The sequence below is a fragment of the Hemicordylus capensis genome, chromosome 4, assembly GCF_027244095.1.
Source record: "Hemicordylus capensis ecotype Gifberg chromosome 4, rHemCap1.1.pri, whole genome shotgun sequence".
In the NCBI taxonomy this organism is placed as follows: Eukaryota; Metazoa; Chordata; class Lepidosauria; order Squamata; family Cordylidae; genus Hemicordylus; species Hemicordylus capensis.
Window position 1 is genome coordinate 288,695,446 of NC_069660.1, and position 18,267 is coordinate 288,713,712.

At 44.5% G+C, this 18,267-nt stretch overlaps 1 protein-coding gene across 47 annotated transcripts in view; it reads left to right on the forward strand.

Annotated features, from left to right (window-relative positions):
* RIMS2 (regulating synaptic membrane exocytosis 2) overlaps positions 1-18,267 on the forward strand; it is a 741,645-nt gene that overhangs the window by 34,320 nt on the left and 689,058 nt on the right. Inside the window, exon 1 of one of the 47 annotated variants that reach the window (XM_053313374.1) lies at positions 11,033-11,055. The exons of the other annotated variants lie outside the window; for them this stretch is intronic. Within the exon in view, the coding sequence (XP_053169349.1) occupies positions 11,048-11,055 (8 nt within the window). The 5' untranslated portion in view covers positions 11,033-11,047. Of the gene's footprint in view, positions 1-11,032; positions 11,056-18,267 lie in introns of those variants that run through there. 47 annotated transcript variants of the gene reach the window in all.

Here is an 18,267-nt window from a genome sequence, read left to right on the forward strand (position 1 = left end):
ATGCCAAGTCCTCTCCTCTCCCTAAATTGATGTTGCTTTCAGGCTACAATCCTAGGCATGGTTACATGGGAGTAAGCCTCACTGAGTACATAATGGAATATATTGCTAAGAAAACATGCATAGGACTGTGCTATAAGACAGTTTACAGCTCCTGCGTTGCTGAAGGATACCTGGGGGCCAGTAAAATAATCCTCTGAAGGCTGGATCTGGCCCCTGGGCTTTATGTTGTGCAGGCCTGCTTTAGAGTATCCTTCCGTGCATGATGAGCCCATATCTTGCTCAGGGGATAATCCTCTGGCGGGTGGGGACCTCCTTGTAGTGGGCCATTCAATTAGAGGTATAGAGAGATGGGTCTGTGATCCAAGTGTAGACCACACAATGACTTGCCTGCCTGGTGCATAGGTTGCAGATATCACACAGTGTCTAGATAGACTGTTAGGCAGTTAGTGTCTAGATAGACTGTTAGACAGTGCGGGGGAAGAGCCTGCTGTTATCATGCACGTTGGCACCAGCCATGTTGGGAAATGCAGTCAGGAGGTCCTGGAAGGCCAATTTAGGTTGACAGGCAAGATATTGAAATCCAGGACCCCCAAGGTAGCATTCTCAGAAATGCTACCTGTTCCATGCACAGTTTCAGCAAGAAAGGCAGAGCTGAGGGTTTCAATGCATGGGTGAGATGTTGGTGCCAGGAGGAGGGGTTTAGATTTGTTGGGCACTGGGATATATTTTGGGCCAAGCAAAGCTTGTACAAAAGGGACACGCTGCACTTGAACCAAGATGGAACCAGACTGCTGGAGCTTAAAATAAAGAAGTTCACATAGCACTTTTAAAAATGACACCTGAGGAATAGCTGACAGGAGCTGGGCAGTATCCAGTTTGGCAAATACGAAAAGGTGCGAGAGGGTAAAAGATTCAGATAAAACACAAGGGGACAGAGTAGAACCACAAAAAGAGCAGACAGAAGGCTGTGCTAGCTGGTCAAAGAGATCAAAGAGCCAAAATAACGATAGCACACACCAGGTAAGAGATTCAGTGTATAGGTGCGTAAATGCCTATGATGCCAGAAGCCTCCGAGCTAAGATGGGCGAGCTGGAGTGCTAGGTTGCTAAGGAAGAACTAGATAAGGAGGTCATTCACACAATCAAAAACTGTGTTCTACCTGGGTTTGGGAACTGTGTGTACTCCCAATTTTTGATTGTGTGGAAGCAAGGTTAGAGGAAAACCTGGGTAGATTTTTCTCCTACCTTGCTTCCACACAATCACTTCTACCCAAGTTTTCCTCTAACCTTGCTTCCACACAATCAAAAATTGGGAGTACACACAGTTCCCAAACCCAGGTAGAACACAGTTTTCGATTGTGTGAATGACCTCATAGTGGGCATAAGAGAAACATGGTGGAATAGTGAGAACCAGTGGGACAATGTTATCCCTGGATAGTGTTGTGGTCCAGGCCTGATTTATATACTAAATATGCTCATTAGCTAGCATACAAAATTAGGCCTGTCTCATAGTGTCACCAAGTGACCAAGTTCTTTTATATAGTGACCATGTAGAATCTGGACGCAAGGAAGAAAGGAGATCAAACCAATCCTAAATGATTCAGTGGGCTTTATTGAGTATAAAAGAATAACAACATCAATCTAACTGAGCAGAAAGCAGAACATTCTATCAGTATTACTAACAGTATTTCAACCCTAGCCAGCACCAATATTCACCCAGTGTTCCTAACTAACATATGTGTGTGTATTAAATCTTCCTAGAGCCTAATACAATTCAGATATAGATGGAAAAAGCGGGGGGTAAGGAAGGCTGAGGGCTGGCATGGTTTGGGGAGATCAGGAATTAGTAGAGGGACGAGGGGAAGGGAGAAGGAGGGGAAAGGATGAAGGGATCCAAGGCTTGTAGAGGCAGCATATTACCAGGATCAGAGGCTTGAGAACGGTGGAGCTTTCAGCTGAAGGAGAGAAGCTTTTGCTGGAGACAGGAGCTTTTAGATCAAGCATACAGTTTGCTCAGAGCACGGCTGAGAGTCAGAGCACCATGGCTGGGGAAGTCTTGACTTCTCACTTTGCAGCAGAAGTCACAAACAGTCCCTTCTCCCATGGAAAGAGTTCCTGCCTCTAGCCCCACGGCTTGGACAGCAAACCCTTGGATTGCTCATGAGCAGATCTTGCTTGTAGGCACAAGACTGCGTGTAGGCACAAGACTGCTAATTCTCTGTCCAGTAAGCTTCATTCTTTATAGTTGTATTTTCCTTTGATCTCTCATAGAGTCTATTTGAAATCTCCTCATCTTTTCCTGGGTCCCCCAAAAGGTGACAACTTGCTGTTACCTCCTGGATATCATCTTTTAATTATTCAGCCAGTCCAGAGAGATCTTAATCTCATCTTCTGTTAGCTGCTATCTTGAGGAGGGGACATTGCCCAAAGCAAATCTGCATCTCTGAGTTGCAAATGGGCCCTTTCTCTTGTCCCAGATTTGCTAGCCTGGTCCCAAAAGGTGTTAAAAGTCAGGAGTTAGTGAGAGAATTAGTTCTATTTGTGTGAGACAGCAATTACATTATTTCTTGTGTACCTCTATCTAGTGTGTAATTATAACAAGAGAATATTTAAAGTAGCATAAAAAGGGGTACATGTGTGAGACGAGTTAATCAATACATTTGACTGAGGCAGAAGCATCCTGTCCATGAGGAAAAAGGATAATTTCAGCAGTGTGAGACTGGTAATTAAGCCTGACCCATTGAGTCTCTTGTGAGTTCCACAAACACTGATAAACAATGCTAGATTACCCCTGCCTTTACGAATCATTTACCAAGCATTACCCAGGCAGATCTGGGTGTCAATTCACCCTGAGTCCAGGCATTAATTCCTGTCTTAATAAAATGGAACCAGACACAGGCCTGAATTCCACATACTTCTGGGTTGGTACCTCTGAGTCTAAGGTTGGGGTACATGTGCCCCAACAATATAAACTCTATAGAAAGGACAGGGAGGGGTGCCTTGGAGGTGGAGTAGCACTGTATGTTATAGAATCTAACAAGCTAGAAAACCTAGGAGGACCAGAGTCCTCCACAGAAACCCTTCAGGTGACTATACAAGGCCTGAAAGGAAATGTGCTACTGGGGATATGCTATTGCTCTCCAGATCAAAATACTGACAGTGACTGGGAGTTGCAGGAGGAAATCAGGGAGGCGTCAAGGAGAGGCAGGGCAGTAATAATGGGTGACTTCAATTACCCACACACAGATACGCTGAATGACTGTGCTCTAGAACAGTTGATCATGGAACCAACCAGAGAGAAGGCAACCTTGGACTTAATCCTGAGTGGCACCCAGGACCTGGTGTATGATGTCAGTGTCATGAACCCTTTAGGGAACAGTGACCATAGTGCAATCAAATTCAGCATACATGTGGGAAGAGAATCACCAAGGAACACAGACACTTTGAATTTCAGAAGAAGAAACTTCTTTAAAATGAGTTTGGTGAAAAGAAAGCTGAAAGGGAAAATCAGGAGAGTCACTGCACTTCAAAATGCATGAAGTTTATTTAAAACCACAATACTAGAGCCTGTTAGAATGTATACCAAAAAGGAGGAAAAGTACCACCAAGACTGGGAAGATGACAGCATGGATAACAGGTAAAGTCAAGAAAGCTATAAAGAGGAAGAAGACTTCCTTCAGAAACTGGAAGGCCTGCCCAAATGAAGAGAACAGAAAGGAACACAAACTCTGGCAAAAGAAATGCAAGGTGACAATAAGGGAGACGAAAAGAGCGTTTGAGGAACATATCGCTAAAAGAGTCAAGGAAAATAACAAAAACTTCTTTAAATACACCAGAAGCAGGAGACCTGCCAAGAAGGTGGTTGGACTATAAGACAGTGAGGGAGTGAAAGGGATTATTGAGGATATGGAGGTTGCAGAGAAACTAAATAAGTTCTTTGCATCTGTCTTCATGGCAGAGGATACTGAGTGTACAGTATATCTGTTCCTGAACCGGGCTTTTCAGGAACAGAGGCTAAAGAACTGAGTTAGATAAAGGTGTCACGAGATGACATTCTAAACTGTCTGAAAAAAATTAAAAACTAACAAATTTCCAGGGCCAGATGGCATCCATCTAAGAGTCTGTAAGGAACTAAAATGTGAAATTGTCGACCTCCTTGCAAAAATATATAACTTATCGCTGCAATCAGGCTCTGAACTGGAGAACTGAAAAGTAGCCAATGTACCACCGATTTTCAAAAAGGGATCCAGGGGCGATTTGGGAAATTATAGGCTGGTTAGCTTAATGTCTGTTCTGGGCAAATTGATGGAAAGCATTCTCAAGGATACAATTGTAAAGCACATAGAAGAACAGGCCCTGCTGGGGGAGAACCAGCATGGCTTCTGCAAAAGTAAATCTTGCCTCACCAAGCTTTTGGAATTCTTTGAGCATGTCAACAGGTGTGTGGATAAAGGTGATGTGGTTGACATAGTATACCTGGACTTCCAAAAAGACAAAGTTCCTCATCAAAGACTCTTGAGAAAACTTAGCAGTCATGGGATAAGGGGACAAGTACTGTACATGTGTGGCTCGGTAACTGGTTGAAGGACAGGAAACAGAGGGTAGGTATAAATGGAGAGTTTCCACAATGGAGGGAAGTAAGAAGTGGGGTCCTCCAGGGATCTGTACTAAAACCGATGCTTTTTAATTCATTCATAAATGATCTAGAAATTGGGGTAAACATCGAGGTGGCCAAATTTGCAGATGACACCAGACTATTTAGGGTAGTGAGATCCAAAACAGATTGTGAGGAGCTTCAAAAGGATGTTTCCAAACTGTAAGGAGTGGGCCACAAAATGGCAAATGTGGTTCAGTGTTGGCGAGTGTAAAGTAAAGCATATTGGGGTGAAAAACCCCAACTTCACATATACACTGATGGTATCTGAGCTGTCAGTGACTGACGAGGAGAGGGATCTTGGGGTCATAGTGGGCAGCTCGTTGCAAGTGTTGACAGCAGTGAAAAAGTCTAATTCCATTCTAGGGATCATTTATTTATTTATTTATTTATTTGCATTATTTTTATTTAACGTATTTTTATACCGCCCAAAACAAGATAAAAACAAAAGTAAAACATTAGTTAAAAACAAGAAATTTAAAACACAACAACTTAAAATTTTTAAAAACAATATTCTTAAAACAACATTAAAACAATCAAAACAATATCAGTTAAAAGCCTGGGTGAACAGATGCATCTTTAAAGACTTTTAAAAAGCTGTCAGAGATGGGGAGGCTCTTATTTCAGTAGGGAGTGCATTCTGAAGCCTCGGGGCAGCAACTGAGAAGCCCCATCCCTGAGTAGCCACCAGATGAGCCAGTGGCAAATGCAGACGGATCTGTCCTGATGATCTCAATGGGCAGTAGGGTTCATGACTGTGCACCACAGTTCTGAGATCATTATCTACAAAGAATAAATCTAGCTGTTGTATCAACCGAAGTTGATAGAAAGCACTCCTGGCCGTAGTTTTGACCTGAGAAAACCAGAATGATGCCTGGGTCCAGGAGCACTCCCAAGCCACATACCTGTTCCTTTTTGGGGAGTGCAACCCCATCCAGAACAGGAAGATCTATTATGTCTATCAAAGTATGATCCCTTACCTTGAGTACCTCTGTTTTGTTTGGATTCCGTTTCAATTTATTACCCCTCATCCAGTTTATTACTAATTAATGATGATGTCATGGAGAAATAGATTTGGGTGTCATCAGCATATTGATAACACCCTGCTCCAAATCTCCTGATGATCTCACCCAGTGGTTTTATGTAGATGTTAAAAAGCATCAAAAATAGGATGGAGCCTGAGGGATACCATACAATAACTCTCATTGCAGAGAGGAACTATCTCCTAGTGAAACCATCTGGAATCCACCAGAGAGATAGGAATGGGACCAATGCAAAGTAGTATCCCTATTCCCATATCCCCCAAACAATCCAAAAGGATACTATGTTCGATAGTATCTAAAGCCGCAGGAAGGTCCAGAAGAACCAACAGAGTCACACTCCCTCTGTCCATTCTTTGGTAGAGATCATCCATCAGGCCGACTAGAGCAGGCTATGGGGTGGAGACAGCCTTGATCAGCCTGAATGGATGGTCTCTACCAAGGAATGGACAGAGGGAGTGTGACTCTGTCGGTTCTTTTGGACCTTTCTGTGGTCCAAGCCAGTTTGAAATGGATCTAGAAATCTTTGAAATGGATCATGAGCATACTGTCAGTTAGGATATCAACCACAGTCATCAAATGTACCAACAGTGCACACTGACAGTACTACCTAGCCCTTCATAGTATGTTTGTTTGTATTTTAGGGCTGTGGGCTCCTAAAAATACAAGGGAGGTATTTTTAATAGCATCATGGATATTCTGTGTGTAATTTTCAGTTTAGTTCTCTTGCAAATATATTTCTTAGTCTGCAAAGTAAATAAAAAAAAACCCTAACTAATCAGCAAAGTTCTCAAGTACAAGAAAACCTGAGACATAATCCAGAATTGGGTTTCCCATCTCACATGTAGTGTGAGATAGGTCTTTGACATTTGAAATTTCATCTGCATTGGCTGTCCTTGTTCATTATGTGGAACGGGGCCGATAATGTTCGGGCCATCATCAGGAACTCTCCCCTCAAACTGTTTTCTGTGCCTAGCTAGCTATAAAACATCTGAAAAGCAATGAGGTTTTCATTAAAGCCAACTATGCCACCGGATCGTTTGACAACCTTGTTTTCTTGCTCATGAACTTGACTTATAAGTACAAAGTAATCTTATATAGCTTTAACAAAGAATTTATTCAGAAATATCTCCATTTTCTTCTCCTTTCCCTCCCTTCTCCTTTCTGACTTCACCCCCACTCCTTCACACTCTCTACAGGATCCCCACTGGACAAATTTCTAAATAACAACACATAAAAGATACTGGATATAATACAATACATCCCTCCCCTTTATAACAACCAGAATTGAATTACTTTAAAATTCAGTTACAAAGTCAACGTCTTTTAGGTGGTCTCCTGTCATGTACACTTCTCCTAATTCTTGGGTTCTCTGGCACAGAAGATGTTAGTGATGATCCTTCTGGTAAAGAGGATTGTCCATCACTTACATCAGCCTCCTCTGTGAGGTGAAAACTGGAGGCAAGATCAAAGTCCTCTCTAGAGATCAGACTCCCTTTCCTCTTTTCTTATAGTATGCATGCTGGAAAGTTTCAAACTGTTCCATTTCATCATCCAATATGACAGAATCTCCTTGGATTTCAATTATTTGTTTCAGTCCAGAATATTGGGAACATCGCTTTCTCACTTTATAAGGCATCTGTACTAGAACAAAGTTCCCCAGCAGAAATGTTGGCTGTTTTGCACCCCGTTTCTGATCCACATCCAATTTGTATTTTTGTTGCTTCTCCCTTACCCGATCACCAGTCTCTGTATCCTCAGGGTGAGATGTCACACAAAGCCCTATCTGTTGCTGCCACTGTGTAAGTTTGGTGGTAACTTTGCATCCTCTCTGGAATTCAAAAGGTGATTTTCCTGTAGTGGAATGAGGAGTAGTTGGATAAACAAATAAGAGTTTTACGAATTGCCTCTTTCCAGGATTGTTGTTGCATAGTAGCCAGTTGTAAACGTTCTTTCACTAATCAGTTCATTCTTTCACTAAGCCATTCCCTGGATGATGGTACAAGAAAGTGTCTTGTGTTTTATCCCACGGTTATGCAAATACTGCTCCATTTCAAAAGAGATAAGCTGTATCCCATTGTCAGTTACTAGTTCCTTGCAAGACTTTTTCTTGTAGAAACTGCAGCCATGAATTGGATCACCTTGTTTCAGGGGCGTACAGTTAACAAGATAAAGGGAGACAAATGTCTCCTGGCCCATAGCTTCTGAGGTACTTCCAAGGCCAGTCCTTGCCCTCTCTCCAGTTCCATACCCAGGAGTGTGGGCAATATTTATTTATTTATTTATTTTTGCATTTATATACCACCTTTCATTAAAAAGATAACCCCAAGGCGGTTTACAAAAGTTAAAAACATACAATAAAAACACAATAAAAACATCATGTTAAAAGTACAAAAACATATAAAAACAGGCATAAAAACAACACAACAAATACAACAAATAGAAACACAGAGAAGCCGCAGTAGAAAACAATCATGTAAAAGCCTGGGTAAAAAGCCAAGTCTTTAAAAGCTTTCTAAAAGCCGTGATGGAGTCCGAGGAACGAATAGCCACTGGGAGAGCATTCCAGAGTCTGGGGGCAGCAACAGAGAAGGCCCTGTCCCGAGTGCACGACAACCGGGCCTCCCTCATTGTCGGCACCCGGAGCAGGGCCCCCTCAGATGTCCTAGTCAAGCGGGCAGCAACCCTTGGGAGCAGGCGGTCCCTCAAATACCTCCACTATTCCCCAACCCTCAAGTATTGTGAGCCATTCTGGGAGCAAAGAACATTTTTTGGAGAACCTTTTAGGTTGGAAAACAATTGGATATATTTCCAACAACCAATCAATAAATCCCCTGCTTCTACCCACTGTTTCCTTTCCACAGAGAGGAAAACAACTCATTGCAAGTTCCAAGGGGAAGATACCTACTGAGGGCTGATCATTTGGTGGTGCCAGCACCCTTACAAGCAAAAGTGATCAGAATTGCCCAGGAAAGTCACCTGGGCATGAGCTTGACTAAAAGGCAAATCAGAAAAAGGTTTTGGTGGCCAGGCATGGACAAATACATTGAAGATGTGATCAGGCACTGTATGGCTTGTGATATATCTGACAAGTCACACAAGGCTTTTGCCACCCCCTTGACTTCAGTAGAGTATCCCAATGATCCCTAGAAAAAACATGCTCTGGATATAATGGGGCCTTTTGATAGCCAACCCACAAAACAGATTTGTTATGGTGATGGTGGATTACTATTCCAGGTGGCCAGAAGTTTCATTTGCTGACATTAGTACAAACAAGGCAGGGGAGTACCAAGGTTGGAGTGGGCCTGGAGATGAGATTTTAAAATGGGCCCCTCGCTGCCTTCCTCTCCTTCTCCTTACCTGGCCCCATGTCTCTGCTGCAGAAGAACGTTAAGGACACGTGTAGTATAGTGTAGCAGATTAACAGAGGACAGGAGACTACAGTTACAAGGTATAAACAACAGCAGAGCCAAGTAATACAACAATATTAGCTTTGTGAAATACAAGGGGGCAATTCATGCTTGCTACCATAAGACCAGCTCTCCTCCCCTTCTGTGGGTTCCAAAGGAAATTTCTGTTCCAAGCTTAACAATTTTTATCAGGGCTGTATCATGGTGAGATTTTTCTAAAAAACCAATATTTTTCATTTGGAAAAGGCAGGTGAAGGGATATCCAGATAAACCAATTTAAAATTAGCAAACAATCCAGGATGCTAGGCTACCTCCACTCTTCCCCAACCCTCAAGTATTGTGAGCCATTCTGGGAGCAAAGAACATTTTTTGGAGAACCTTTTAGGTTGGAAAACAATTGGATATATTTCCAACAACCAATCAATAAATCCCCTGCCTCTACCCACTGTTTCCTTTCCACAGAGAGGAAAACAACTCATTGCAAGTTCCAAGGGGAAGATCACATGGGTGAAGACTTAGAGGGAAGAACCCAATCATTTAAAATCATTTTTTTAAAGTTAAAGGAACAAACAAGGGCTTGGGGGCGGGGCACAGAAACAAAGGAAGGCATATATATATATATATATATATATATATATATATATATATATATATTCTCTCTCTCTCACGCACACGCACTCCATAAATGTGGGAAGAAGGGGGGGAACAAATCACACACAAAAACACACAGATAAAGGTTGTTTGTTTGATTTTCCTTTCCACTTGAACAGCTAGCTCCCAGCTGAGCTCTGTTCTTCGTTCAGCTTCAGCAACTGCACTCAGTTGCTGAGCAGAGGAGGAGCTCAAGATGAGGACGACCAATCAGAGACTGCTGCTGCTGGAAGACAGGGGTGCTTTAAGCCTTTCCTTTCTCTGCTGCTGCAGCCACTCTCCTCCCGACTGACAAAAGATAAATCAGGAGTCACAGAGAAACTGCTTGTGGAGACTGAATCTCAGCTGGGGGGGGAAGAGAAACTTTTGAGGTGGCAAGGCCCACTATTGTGCGTGGCCCACTATTGTGCGTTGGCCAAAATTGGGACACAAGTCGGGGGGCAGGGGGACCGGGAGTCTTGGGGGCGGGACAGGCCACCTAGGGGTGGGACTTGGCCCCAGGTGGCAAGGGCACGCACACTGCGTGGTCGCCCACCTGTCAAATCATGAGAGCAGAACAGTTGGGTTGCGGTGGGCTGTGGGTGGCCAAGCGTGCTGGGAGCAGGGCAGGCACAGGCAGAAGAGACAGACTCAAACGGTGATGAGGGAGCTCCTCCCTCAGTCCGGTCTTCCTTCAAAATGAGGCAGAATGGCTCTGCTCAGGCTCGGCCTCGTCATTGGGAGGAAGGCCGGGCTGAGGGAGGACCTCCTTTGCTGGCCCGGCCTTCCTCCCACTGACGAGGCAGAGAGAGCCCAGCCTGTGCAGAGGCCGATCTGCCTCATTTGGAAGGAAGAGTGGACTGAGGGAGGAGCTCCCCTGTCACTGTTTGAGTCTGTCTCTTCTGCCTGTACCTGCCCTGCTCCCAGCGCACTTGGCCACCTGCAGCCTGCCACTGTTGCAGCCCGTAGCAACCCACTTGCTCTCATGGCTTGACAGGTGGGCACAGAGCGGACTGGCGCTCTCGCCACCATCCCTGCTGTGTGCACTGTTGCTACATAACAGCATCCAAAGGTTTTAAAGAATGGTTTAAAAAAAAGTTTTGAAAATTGCAAAAAAAAAAAAAAAAAGGGCAGGGGGGAGGAAAGGAAAGGAAAAAGAAAAGACAATTACAGAAAAGTGGGTGAAATTGAGTCCTGAACGGGATGAAAATTTCTCCCCAGGAATGAAGGATGTCCTGCACAATGTGGGACAGTTGGCAACCCTAGTCCTCAGCACCAGCTCATTGAGAAGAGACAGCTCACTCGCTGCAGTTGATGTTCAGGTACCTTGTTTTTGTGTAGTCATCCATTAATTGTGTAAAGTTCAGTAAGCACTTGATCAGCACTGAGGGCCACTTTCCATTCAGAAGAGGTGATCACTCCATGAGTGGATGAAGCTATTTGTGCAATTACAACTCCTTCATCCAAATCTGTTGGGATCTCCTCTTGGCCTGGAAGTCAAGATAAACAATCTGCGGTTGTATTTCAAAGAGCTGGAAGATGTTCCACCTGGAAATCAAAATTCATACGTCTGGTGATCCATTTGACTATTCTTGGGATTGCTCAACTTGATCCCCAAGTAGTAAATAAAGCAAATAAGGGTTTATGGTCTGACTGTAAAGTTACTTTTCTGCCCCACAAGTAAGTCCTGAAGTGCCTCACTGCCCAGAAACATGCTAGAGTGTATTTTTTCAATAACACAGTCTTATTGGATGCAGTAAGCACTCTGGAATCAAAAACAAATGTAACTTCACTGTCCCTTTTTTTGAGTCAAGACAGCACCCAAACCATATTCAGAAGCATCAGTGGTTACAATATAGGGATGAGCCCGGACCGTTCCGGAGGCCGTTCTACAGGCCTCCGGACCCGGTCCGGACATTGGTGGTTCGGGTTCAGGTGATTCAGAGGGGGGGTTCCTTTAAGAACGGGGGAGGGTTTACTTACCCCTCCCGCCGCTTTCCCCCTCCGGCGCCCATAGTTCTGGTAGTAATTGGGGCAGCAGGATACCTCCCTACCGCCCCTTCTCCCTGTTTGGCTGCAAAAAGGCTTTAATAAGGCTTTTGCGTGCGCTTAAGCCTTTTTGCAGCCAAACAGGGAGAAGGGGCGGCAGGGAGGTATCCTGCCGCCCCAATTACTACCAAAACTATGGGCACCAGAGGGGGAAAGCAGCAGGAGGGGTAAGTAAACCCTCCCCCCACTCTTAAAGGAACCCCCCACCCCAGTGCCGGACCGCAGTTCCGCAGTTCTGTGCACACCCCTATTACAATAGTGTGCCTGCTAGTGTCAAAAGAAGTGAGAACAGGATTTTCAGCAATGTTTGATTTGATAGTCTGAAAACTAACATTGCAGGATGCATCCCAGTTAAATGCTAGATTCTTTTTTAAAAAGATGCCGTGGAGCAACTCTGGAGGTGAATTGTCTAACAAATTGAGAGTTAATACTCACGGAGTCCTAAAAATGAGAGAATTGTATCCTTGTTGTATGACTCTTGTGCTTCCTGTATAGCTTTCACCAAGCCTGTTTTGGGATGTACGCCACTTTGAGATATTGAGGCCGGTCTCACAATCAGTGAGACCCACTTTGTCCAGGTTAGCGGGGAGAGTGGGCTAAGCCTGCTCTCCCTGAAGACAAGCAGGGCGGCAGCCCTCGGCGGCCAGATTGGCCGCCCACATGACTGCCGGCTCCGTGACAAAGCCGCGGGGGCTGGGAGGATTGGGGGCCACATGGCCCCCGGAAGCGCCAGTATGCCCTGCGTGAGCGTGCAGGGCATACTGGAGAGACCCCTGAGCCGGAAGGCTGCTTTTAAGTCTCCTGGTCGGGGGTCTCCTCATGAGTAGCCATGGCACAGAGCCATGCCATGGCTACTCACGATCCAAAAAACTGGGTTTGCAGAGTACTAGCTCCGCAAACCCTGTTTAAGGAGCTGGTTACTTGAGTGGGTTACCCGCTCAGGAACCACCGGGCTTGCAGCCGAGCCCGGTGGTTCACACGATGGGACGAAATTGGGCTAGAGGAGTCTAGCCCAATTTCGTCCCATCGTGTGAATAGCTTCACATCACCGAGTATGTGCAAAACTAACATTTCTCTGTCAAGATAGCCTATGTTGTTGGAGTTTTCCTAAGACTTCTGTCAGTTTTGCATAATACTCCTCATTGATTTTGCCATACATTAAAATGTTATCCTGAAAGTAAGTGATGCCATCCATAGTCTCAAAAATTGCATGCATTATTCTTTGAAATACCGAAGCTGCAGAGGCTAATCCAAGGGGCAGTCTATTGTATCGAAAAAGACCCTTTGGGGGTAATGAATGCTGTCTATTTGCAAGAACTCTCAAGCAGAGGAATTTGATGATAGGCCAAAGACAAGTCCAAAGTTGTGAACACTGAGGCCTCTTTCAGAGTAAGCAGCATTTCACTGATATTGGGTAATGGATGACAGTGCACTTCCATGTTGGAATTCACTTGCCTTAAATCTACACATATTTGAAGTGTATTTGATTTTGTCACAAGAAGAATGGAAAAGACCCATTCTGATTAATCAACAGGCTCTGTGATGTCATGCTGTTGCTGTATTCTTAAGAGCTCTTCTTTGAGTGGTTGGCACAATGCTATGGGTATGTGTTATACAGCTATTGCTTTTGTCTTCATCTTAATTTTATGTTTGAAATGTATCGTAGTGCCAGGAATATTAGCAAAAATGTCAGAGAAATCAACAATCATATCAGTGTATGGTTGCTCCATCATCTGTAATACAGGTTTTGTACTATTTGGGTCTAACACGATCCAGAGATCTTTCTGATGTGTCCAGCCCAATATTGACTCCTTTTTGTGACACATACAATTAAACGCCTCCTCTAACCACACATACACTCAATTTCTAACATCAAAGAACTTGGGAAAAACCTTAAATCAAGTAAATATGGTACTTAGCAAGCAGGAAGCCTAATCAAATCATTTCGCACACTCCTAGCCATCTCTATAACTTTATCCAAGGTATGTTTCTGCTTCAATGGCAGTTTTTTCATGCAGTTGGGAGCAGTTTGTTTTAATAACAATCTGATCCCTGATCAGTTCATCAGTAAAGTTGGCAAACTCACAGGTTACACTTAAAGCACGCAATACTGTGACATACTGATCAATAGATTCACCAGGCAGTTGGAATCTAAAGTAGAACTTGTAGCGTTCAGCAATTACATTCAAAGTAGGGTTGAAATTATCATCTAAGGCTTGAGCTCCTCAGAGGAAACAGCAAGATATAAATGTAAATAAATACAAAATAAATAATAATAATTGGCATCCCCTTCCAAGCTGGCAGGAAAGGGCAAATGATTATATATTATTTGCCCTTTGGAGCCCAGGCAGTGAAGCAATATAGCCGCCTGCTTTGCTGGAGTAAAATCAGGGGTCTCTGTGTGGAAATGTTTGACTAACAAGCAGAAGCTTGCCAGTTTGAATCCCTGCTGGTATGTTTCCCAGACTATGGGAAACACCTATATCAGGCAGCAGCAATATAGGAAGTTGCTGAAAGGCATCATCTCACACTGTGCGGGAGGAGGCAATGGAAAAACCCTCCTGTATTCTACCAAAAGAAAACCACAGGGCTTTGTGGGTGCCAGGAGTCGAAATTGACTTGACAGCACATTTTACTTTACCCAGTTGCAGAAATAGGATCTCCATTGTTTCCAGGAAGAGCAGGTTCTCTTGGGGTGGACAAGGAAGAAAGATGGTGGTGGGATCTGAGCCATTCTACAGTGGGCATCCAGTGAATAACAGAGTTCAGGATTGATAAGGAGGATGACCTCAAAACAGTGGTGCACCAGCTGGTAACCTCCCGGCTTGACTATTGCAATGCGCTCTACGTGGGGCTGCCTTTGTACGTAGTTCGGAAACTTCAATTAGTTCAGAATGCGGCAGCCAGATTGGTCTCTGGGGTAACCCGGAGAGACCATATTACACCTATTTTGAAACAATTTCACTGGCTGCCGATATGTTTCCGGGCAAAATACAAAGTGCTGGTGATTACCTTTAAAGCCCTTGAACGGCTTAGGCCCGAGTTACCTTAGAGAGCTCCTTCTTCTGCGTGATCCCCACCGCACATTAAGGTCATCTGAGGAGGTTCGTCTCCAGTTACCACCAGCTCGTCTTGTGGCGACTCAGAGGCAGGCCTTCTCTATAGCTGCTCCGGGGCTGTGGAATGCGCTCCCTGCGGAAATCTGTAATTTGAATTCTCTATTAGCCTTCAGGAGAGCCCTTAAAACGTATTTCTTTGGCCTGGCTTTCCAGGGTTTTAAAATTCTAACCCAATTTTGGAGCTTTTAATTATTGTAAACTGTTTAATTGCTGTTTTTAAATGTTTTTAAATTGTTAATTGTTGCTATATTGTTTTTAATTTGTTTTAGCTTTTTATTGTTTTAGAGGCTTGTTTTAATTGTAAACCGCCCTGAGCCATTTCGGAAGGGCGGTATATAAATCAAATAAATAAAATAAATAAATAAATAAGGAAAGAGTAGTCTCATGACTTCTACCAGAGCCAGAGGAGGAAGGGTGGGGAGTTCACTGGGGTTGAATCCTTATCTATGAGGAATTCACAGTAAGCTGACACTATCCACTTTATTTTGATGTGGGGAAACCCACTTTCCATATAAAGTTTTTTGGGGGGAGAGTGGCAATACCCTTCCCCAAAGGGCTGAGCAGTCGTGTGACTAAGGCAGACCCAAAATGAAGAGTAGCATGCTTCAGCAGCGATATATTATCAGATTAAAAGAAAAAGGTATGCAATAAGAATAACTGTCTTTTCATAAAACATTGAAGCTCTTCTCACGATTAGTGAGAAGAGTTTATTACGGGTCTGTGGGGAGAGCGGGCTTCGCCCGCTCTCCCTGCAGACAATCAAACAGCAGCTCTGGGTGGCTGGATTGGCTGCCCACATGACTGCCATCTCTGTCACGGAGCAGGCAGGGGCTGTGGGGATCAGGGGCCATATGGTCCCCGGAAGTTCCAGGATGTCCCACGCAAGTGCACAGGGCATCCTGGAGAGACCCCTGAGCCCAGGAGGTTGCTTGTAGCCTCCCGGTCAGGGGTCTACTTGTTTGTCGCTGTATATTGTGGCGACACACAATCAAACAAATGAGGTTAACGGAGCGCTCGCTCCGTTAACCTCATTTAAGGGGAGGGTGAATTAGGCAGGCTAGCTGCCTTGGGAGCACCAGGTTCACCTGCGTGCCTGGTGGTTCCCATGATCCCTAGAAAGTGGGCTAAGCTCCTTTAGTCTGCTTTCCAGTGATCGTGGGAATAGCCTCATTGTAAGAGAGAGTTTTCATTAACCTGGAAACGCAATCAGTGAAGAAAAATAACTTTCCTGATGCATTTAACTGATTTGGTCATAACTTATTACTTACAGGCTGTGGCCTTCCCATATCTCCAGCAGCTCTCAACCTGCTGCTTCCTCAGTGCCCTTCTGGGACAGAATAACTAACAAGCCAAACCTTCTACTGGTGGTTGAGTCAGAAATCCCCACCCAGTTCTCTGGATTGGTCCCTTTGAGTTGACCTTTCTGGGCTTTTTTCCTTTTTAGGAAAGGCCTACTCCTCCCTCCAATCCTTACTATCACTACGTTCCACTGCTTATAATGAGACCCAGAGAGCGAAATGTTTCCACGACCTGTGTCGAGTCAGGGTGACACATTACAGCACGTTTACCTGGTGCCATTACCTTGCCTTTAATTCAGCCTAAAGAAAAAATGGTTAAGAACCATAAAGTATGGATAAATTAAGCCCACTGAACCAACCATGCAATGGCAATTGTCTTTAGCACTAGTTACAATTCTGCTGTCTCTTAAGTTCCATCTCTCCTTGTACAGGAGCACTGGAATACTGTGGCTGGCACTCATAAGGCCATCACATGTAATACAGGTGTGTATGTGTGTACCGCCTCCTGTGGAAAGGTCAGTGCTGTGGGGACTGGTCCTCTGGCAATCTCTCTGAGCCCTCATTCTTCTCCCTTCTTTCACTGCTTTGATAGTTTCCCCCATAGTTGTGTGGAAGGCCTCTGTGCCTCGGATATAGTCTGTACTGGTTACAGTCAGCTGCATATTTACTCCTTTGCATTGTAATGCCACCAGGACCTATAACATTGGCTGCCTTCGCTCCCTTTTCTCCTGCCACCACATCAAATTCTACAGTCTTTCCATCTCCTGCACTGTGAAGATGCTTCCTAGGGTTACTTTTCTTTATAGCAGTCTGGTTGGCAAACAAATCTTTAGTGTCATTCCTTTTGATGAAGCCATAGTTGTTCCTTATGCTAAACTATTTCACTGTCCCCACAACCTTTGTTGTTTTCTCATCATGAAGTTGGGAAGGAGCGTCTCTTTGCAGACTATGAGTGGCTTGCAGCCACTGCTCTAAACCCTCTTGTGTAGGATCCTTCTCACCTGGATGTAGTGTTTCCCAGACCTTCAAGGCTAAATCATCACCAATCAGCATAGCAACAGGGTGATGACCCAAAATTGCAAACTCCCATTCACCCTTCCAGTCCCCAATCTGGATAGGCAGCTTCACTAAGGGCATCCCTTTCTGTACATGGACCCCTTCTGTGTATATTACAGATGCATTGGCCAGTGGGTGGTCCTTAAGAAGGGCCTTGTGCACCTCAGGGATGTCAGCATCTTAGTCCCTTCGGGATACAACTGACTGGCCATTGACAATTACTGGAACTCTCCTCCCTAGAGGAATAATGTCCCCATTAAACACTAGAGCAGCAGGGATGGTCTTCTCTGTCCCCACCCCGCCATCTGGAAGGAGATGCAAATAGTTGATATGGGCCACTGCTCGGGAATAGTCCTTTTTAAGGTGCTACCCTGGCATCTGAATCATCGAGGGGGAGGTGTATCTTCAGGGTGGCCTCCTTGTGGTAGAAGTTCCTCCCACTTGGGTATGTTAGGATATGCAGAGGTTCCTGACCCTACCTGGGCTGGGCATCGGTCCTCCCAATGCATGAAGGGTATTGGAAAGTCTCTTGAGAGGATGTTCTTGGTAGACCTGGAATTTGACTTAGCTTAAACAAACCTTTCAGCCAACTCCCCTGCTTCAGTAATGGAACTCGATTACTGAAACAGTTGTTCAGAGAGCTAATCTGGAAGTTGCCTAAGGAACTGCTCAAGTTGTATAAGGTTCAACAAGTCCTCTAGGGTCTTCACCTCAGCTCTCTCATTCTACACTTCACTTACCTTTCGTAGCTGATGTGCAAAAGTCTGGTATGTCTCATTGGACTTTTTCCAGAGGTTACAGGACTTTCTGCGGGCATTCTCAGGGGTAAGCCCCAATCTGGATTTTCACTTTTTGCTGAAAAAGCTTATAGTCCCCCATCTCCTCCACTTTCATCTCAGCAGACACAGCCAACAATACTCCACTGAGGTGCTGCCTCACATAGTACATGTACTGTGGCTCAGGTATTTTGTAGCTAATACATGGTTGTTTTCCCCCCAAAATTGGCCAGGTA